This window comes from Megalops cyprinoides, chromosome 10, assembly GCF_013368585.1.
Source record: "Megalops cyprinoides isolate fMegCyp1 chromosome 10, fMegCyp1.pri, whole genome shotgun sequence".
NCBI lineage: Eukaryota > Metazoa > Chordata > Actinopteri > Elopiformes > Megalopidae > Megalops > Megalops cyprinoides.
In genome coordinates this window covers 6,973,391-6,980,014 of record NC_050592.1, presented here as the reverse complement: position 1 = coordinate 6,980,014, position 6,624 = coordinate 6,973,391, and the positions used below count along the sequence as shown (strand labels likewise).

General features: G+C 45.8%; 1 protein-coding gene across 1 annotated transcript; it reads right to left on the bottom strand.

The window, feature by feature from the left end:
• Positions 1–364: 364 nt before the first annotated feature.
• LOC118784382 (sperm acrosome membrane-associated protein 6) lies at positions 365–4,950 on the bottom strand. The gene is made up of 9 exons (XM_036538612.1): positions 4,929–4,950; positions 4,504–4,659; positions 4,023–4,109; positions 3,670–3,741; positions 3,281–3,304; positions 2,623–2,700; positions 2,009–2,112; positions 1,175–1,331; positions 365–576 (listed from the first exon to the last, which is right to left on the bottom strand). The coding sequence occupies exons 1-9, from the start codon at positions 4,948–4,950 to the stop codon at positions 365–367; spliced, it is 912 nt and encodes a 303-aa protein (XP_036394505.1).
• Positions 4,951–6,624: the final 1,674 nt, after the last annotated feature.

Genomic DNA, 6,624 nt, shown 5'->3' with positions numbered 1-6,624 from the left:
TATAATAGCTTTTCCACCTCAGAGAGTATTAGTGATTTAAAGAGAGCTGGGAATTCTCCCAACTGCAGACACCCAACACCAGAACAGGGCACCCTAGGTAGAGGCAGGCTCGAGGGCTGTCTGTCTGCACATTTTCAGACCTGAATTAATGAGGCACGTTAACCACCTCAATGAAGACATTTAGGTCTAACGCGCAACGGAGACTTCACTGCGGCTCCCGTCGGCCCAACCCTCGCGATAGACATTCCTCCTCCCTGCGCAAACGCGGAAAACACCCTCGGAGCACTCCTGCCCTCATCTGTATGTATACAGAGAGACAGGGACACATCCAAAGGCATCTGTGGAGAGTGTTTACACAGCGCCATTACCCCAGGGACAGGAAGAGCAGCAGCAGCAGCACGCTCAGACACGCAGCCAGCAGGGAGGGGGAGGGGAGCTGCTGCAGACCGGACAGCCGGGTTGGGCCGAGGTCACGGGGTAGGCCGGCGGGCAGGGGTGCGATCTGCCCCCCCAGAAGGAGAGCCGTGTCAAATATCCCCTGCAACTTGGCCTGGGCTACCAGGACCTGAGGGATCACTGTCAGGAGGAGAGTGTGTGTGTGTGTGTGTGTGTGTGTGTGTGTATGAGAGAGAGAGAGAGAGAAAGAGAGGGAGGGAGAGAAAGAGAGGAAAACTATATTGTTGATTCCTGAACTCTTACAGCTAGTTTGGTTAGTAATGAAGTGCTTAGTTCTGCATGTATTGTGCATTGCATACATAATATTTTCAGTACATACATGAATATGTCAAGAAACGAATCTCGGATTACACAAAAATTAAACATATTACAGCATTCATTACTGAGTAAGGAAAGAAGATAAAATTAATCACAATGGAGCTTCATAATAACAATAACCAGTCATCAGATCACATTGATTAAACCTTTATTCATTGTATTTTAAAGCAGCCCTGAAGGAATGTTAACACAAGGTAAAAACTAGTAATAGAAATGTCCTGTATCTTAATTAAAAAATCTTAAAGTGGTTTTCAGGAACGATTCAGACGAACACCTTCACAGGACCAAGTATGTACTATTCTTGCGGAATTGCAGCGCCTTTCTCACTGACAGATAAATCTTGCTAAAGCAAGGCAGGATTTACAGATTACCCCTCAGCTGGGTGGCTCCTCCGCCTCACCTGTGAGATGGTGGTAGATTCTGACGATGGACCGCTGCTGGGAGAAGACCTCGCACTGGTACGTGCCCTGATGGTGCAGGCGGGCGGAGGGGATAGAGTAGAGGCGGTCCGCCCCCACTGTCACCATCTTGAACTGATCCACCTGCTGAGTCTTGACCTTAACATGAACCCAGACGCAAAGTCCAGTGTAATTCCTAAATATGTAGCCAACACACAGCCACTCATGACGTGCGTATAGCTGTATGAAGCTGTAAATGTTAATTTTCCTGTTTTAGGCCGAGAAAGTGCCTCCGACAAAACATTTTAGAACTGATATAAATCTCAATGCAGCGGACAACAGAAACATGTTTGAAGAAATCTTTGAGCAGGGTTTTAGAGTTAGGTTCCTAAATGTGTCTTATTACAAACACAGACATTTTCACAAATTAATTTTCACATCTGAAAAAAAAAATCGTCTGATTTGTCCTTATAGGATGGATGATGATCACTTAGAATGGTTCTGGTGTTTTGTTTGGATCATTTTCTCCAAGGGGTTTAATGACTTTTGGAAGCTTGTGTGAATCCCTCATCTTTTTTTTCTAGGTTTAAGTGACAGTGGTTAAAGCAAGGATGTGATATTTGACCGGACAGAGGCTAGTAAGTGCCAATAAAGAGGGATGTCTTTCCTCATGAAGTCTTTACATAGTTGGCTTTTATTACCCTTTCAACTACAATCAAAATGTTAAGTATTTTTTCCAGTTGATTTGCTTCCTGGATTAAGACATGATTCACCTTCCCACCCATGTCCACAGACTTTGTTGCCTCTGAGCTTTATCTCTGAACCCCGCCTCTCACCTTGGAGGCAAACCTCCAGACGATCTCCGCTTGGCTGGGCAGGGGAAACTGGACATCACATCGCATCTCGGTGCTGTTGTTCTCCCCAACTGTGAAGTCACTCACTTCCAAGACACAGACAAGACACGCATCAGCTTTATCGCTAACATAGAAGACACGCATCGGCCTGATCACTCACAGACAAGATACTGACTGGAACAGGCATATTGCTGTAATTCATGGTAGAGCCATTTCCTCTGATGGGGAAAAAATCATGACTGTAGCTGCCAATATTTCAAGTAATTATAACATTTAATAACACCCTCCATGTAACTCAGTAAGGGGCATAATCATGTGCAGTAATTGCACTGTGGTGGATGAAAAATGAATAATGTGCTGTGTGTGGGAAGGAACTATAATCTAACACATAGAAGAATACATATACGCTTAACGTGATCACGCAGTATGTGTATATGCAACATAAGTAGATGTTCCTTTTCAGAGGCTGCTGGGAATGTGCTTGAAATCCCATGCAGTTCAAGGTATAACATCACCTGCTGTGGGCCACTGGCCAGTGTATGGGCAAGTGTGGATACATGTAACCTGGTTTGGAAGTGAATGGTTTTGTTACTCACTCGGACAGTCGAGGGGGTACTCGCAGCTGTCGTATTGGCAGGTGAGACAGTTGTAGACAGCGCCGGACACCTGGAAACCTATGCATCATGGGAGGGGAAACGCGTCATGATGCTTCAAAGGTAAGACATCCATCTTACTCACAGGTCAGAGTCTTCAAAAACACATGGATGTCTGAGAAAGGCGTTACTGCTCAGTTCTCTGTAGCAGGACTCCTCCCTTTTCATTTTTCTAAATTACACATTTTTCTGCTTTTCTCCCACAGTGCACTCCTTATGGCAGGGCCACCAAGCAGGGGTCTCAAATTGTTGTCCAGGAGGGCCACAGTCCAAGCCACCATTTGCACCCAGGCTTTTAACCTACGGAGTAAACTCATTACTGCCTTAACAAGACCGACATGCAATAGTCGTGGCCCTGCTCAGCTGTGACCCTCCACGGCCAGAATCAAACTCCTTCCCAAAAACACAAGAAACCAGACCGAACTAGAGGGGATGGATACAAACTGGCTCTTTATTTTAAGTGAGATTTCCGTACGTGACATCATTACTGCTTCGAACAAAGAGCCGATTCGGTGGGGTGTGAGGAAAAAAGTGAGAGCCAAAAATAAAAAGACGCAGTTCGCGCTAGGAAAGGAGAATGGTAGAAGGAACTTTCACTCACCACAAGGGGGGAAGCATCCGGAAGCTGTAAGGAGACAAAGAGAAAAATGAGCAAAAAAGGAAAAGAACGGTGACTGGAATAATGAAAACACGCACAGGAGAGTCTAAGGAATGTGCAGGCTGCAGGTTCAGGCTCCACATGAGCACTGGGTCTTCAACAGATTCTTTGCTGAACAAAGCAAAGCACTTGAGCCAGAGAGCTATTTAACCCCATAACTAGGCAGCATATGGAGTTGAGATGAGAGCGGTGAAGTAAGTGTGAATCTACTCTCATCCAAGCGGGGGGGGGGGGGGGGGGGGGGCGCAGAGAGGATAAAAAAGCTGAAAGATATCTAATGCGTACGATCTGGAGGAGGAAATAAAAGGAAAGAGGGAGCGGGTACTTCTCACCTCTAGGCAGTTTGGAGGCCGCGGCGATGAAATTATTTGCAGCTGTCTGTAACCTCTCTTCATATACAGAGTCTGGCAGATGGCAGAGGAGAGGGAGAGTGAAGGCATTACTCTCAGTGCTGCTCATAACGCTCTGTCTTCCTCAGGGCATCTCTCCCCCCCCCCCCTCCACCCAAAACCTCCTATCCAAAAACACATCCCCATTCTCTTTTTTATATTGTTTTCAGTCTCTCTCTCTCATCTCCCATAGTACATGTAGATGCACTATGGGAGATGAGAGACAGCCTGAAACCCCCCCCCGGCTGCAGGGTGAAGTGGTTGGTGGAGTGGTGCAAGGTCCAGGACTTTGGCACCTGGGTTCATCTTCGTATCAAACTCTTCCACCAGGGGCATGATCTCTGCATGCATGATGTCCCTCAGCTGTCTGTCATAGCCTCCCCCTGTGCAGCACAGACACACACAGATTCAGCGCATCGGCTTGTCCCTCCTCTGGCTTTACACTGCCGCAGCAGTTAGCCAATTGAATAACTGCATGCTGTGTGTTTCATGGCTTAAACTGTTGCATGTTTCACGTAAGCCATTTCACACCTCTATATACATGTGCTAGATGATATATTTAGTCCAAATATTTCTGTTTAAGACTGATAATGACGATGACTTAAGATTATATTTAGAGATCTGTGCACTGTTCTGAAGTAAGACGCTTTGCCTGAATGACCTTGCTGTAAAACATCCAGCTATTTAAACCGATAATACGTTAAAATGTAAGTTCTCCTTGCAAAATTTAACAGTAGTAGTAATTTCATTAAGTAAACAGGAGGTCAGGTTCCTCACCAACTCTCCCGGCCTGTATTACGTTTTGGTCCGTGTTAAAAATCCGGTCAATTGTTCTGAAACAGGAGTCCACATTCCGTATGCCATATTTGGAGAGAATATGCCCCCAACACAAGCGGAGACTGTCATCAGCATCTACCAGGCATTGGAAGCAACCTGAAGAGCAAGCCACACAGGCACTGAGAAAAGCTACCCACACAACTAACCTCCCCATGTGTTATCTTGCAGGCATTTTGAACCAAGTGGCATGTAAGGAGATGGATGGCGCTTATATTCCTTGAATCTCAGAATCTTAGAATGTCATGACATGATAAGTCGGAATGTTTGACAGCTCAGTGTGAATGTCTGTGACATCATCACGCAGCTAACTGAGAATTCTACTGGTAAATGCTCTGAGCAGACTTGGTGAAAATACGCCTGACTACCTGTGAAGACTCTGGAGATCATTGTGCTACTGGATGACAGAACAAGAGGGACCGGAACAAGATTATTACACTGCATCCAGTTTATCGGTCTTATTATTATCTTCTATAGGATAACTGACTTAACTTAGTTATACTACTGTCACATTCATTACCTTGCAGACTCTTGCCTATGACAGAGCTATACCACCAATACATAGGTAGGTCTGCACAATACTGCATCATAGTGCGAGAAATTCAAACTTTATTTGCTAGCACTTCTCTGTAAACCATTCAAAGACTAATGCGAAGTGTATTGCACCAGTCTACATGGGACAGACACCCAGACATAAATCAAGCATTTCTCTCAAAGACACACGCACAAAAAATTAATGCACAACTACCTCTCGCTCTCCCACTTTCTGCTCTGGGAGGGAAAAAAAAAAAAAAGAACACCCCCCCCCTCCCATTTCCCCACCTCCATTTCTCTCCCTCGCTTTCATTGTCTCTCTCTCTCTCCCTCTCCGAGATCCCACAATGCGCCACTTCTGCTGCAGCGCGGAAAGATGGAGAGAGAGAGAGAGAGTGTGAGAGAAAGGGGGAGAGAGAGAGAGAGAGAGAGAGAGAGAGTGTGTGAGAGAGGGGGAGAGAGGGAGAGAGAGTAAGAGTGAGAGAGAGGGGGAGAGAGAGAGAGAGAGAGAGAGAGAGTGAGGGAGGGAGAGAGCAAGAGAGAGGGAGGGAGGGAGGGATAGAGAGAGACAGAGAGAGAGAGAGGGAGAGAGGGGGAGGGAGGGAGGGAAAAAGTGGTGGATGCAGATGGAGGGAAAGGAAAACGTAGAAGGAGAGATCCAAACAAAGTATAGTGTTAGAAGACAGGACTTTCATGGGGTGGGGTGTTGGGGGGGGGGGGGGCTGAAGAAGAGGAAAATAGAGACAATGAAACAAGCAGCCTTTTGATGAAAAGAAAGAAGGGAGGGAAAGTGGCGGAAGAAACGACAGAGGCAAACGGGAAAAAAAAAGACAAAGTGGGCTGGTGCAAAACAGTGGGATAGTCAGGAATGGATGAGGAGACTATTTTTTTAATTAAAGAAATGGAGGCGGGGTGGTGAGAAGGACGGAGAAAGCAAGCAAGAAAAAGGTGAGAGACAGGGAGACCGAGGGAGAGAGACTACCAATCAAACCCACCGCCTCAACCCGCCCGGCACCCCCCCCTCCCTCTCTCTGTGTGTCGCCATGGTAACGAGACAGGGTGCCTAATACAGGGAGTTAATATATTTTCAGTGGCAGGGCGAGTTGGGTACTAATGCATTCATCTGTCTCCACACAGACAAGCCAATCAATACTGTGCTAGAGTCTGCTCCAGGACTGCCAAACTCAGCCAGCTGGTCAGCCGGCGCTGTGTATTTAAGGACAGGTATCGGGACAAACACGGGGCAAAAAATGCAGGGAAGACCATGAGAAAAACTGCCGTTCCAAATGAAAAGCAACATCAGTGTATTTTCTCTTGTTATTCTTACTTCCTGATATATATACACATTACACTAAGACCACTTCAAATATGTACCAAATACATATTATCAAATATCAAATACGTATCATATTAAATACGCAAATATCATATTAATATGTATTCATACTTTCACTTTGTTGCAGCCTCATTAATTTCACTTCTCTTTTACTTCACATTCTGTTTCTTTTCAGCACATTACATCAGTTCTAT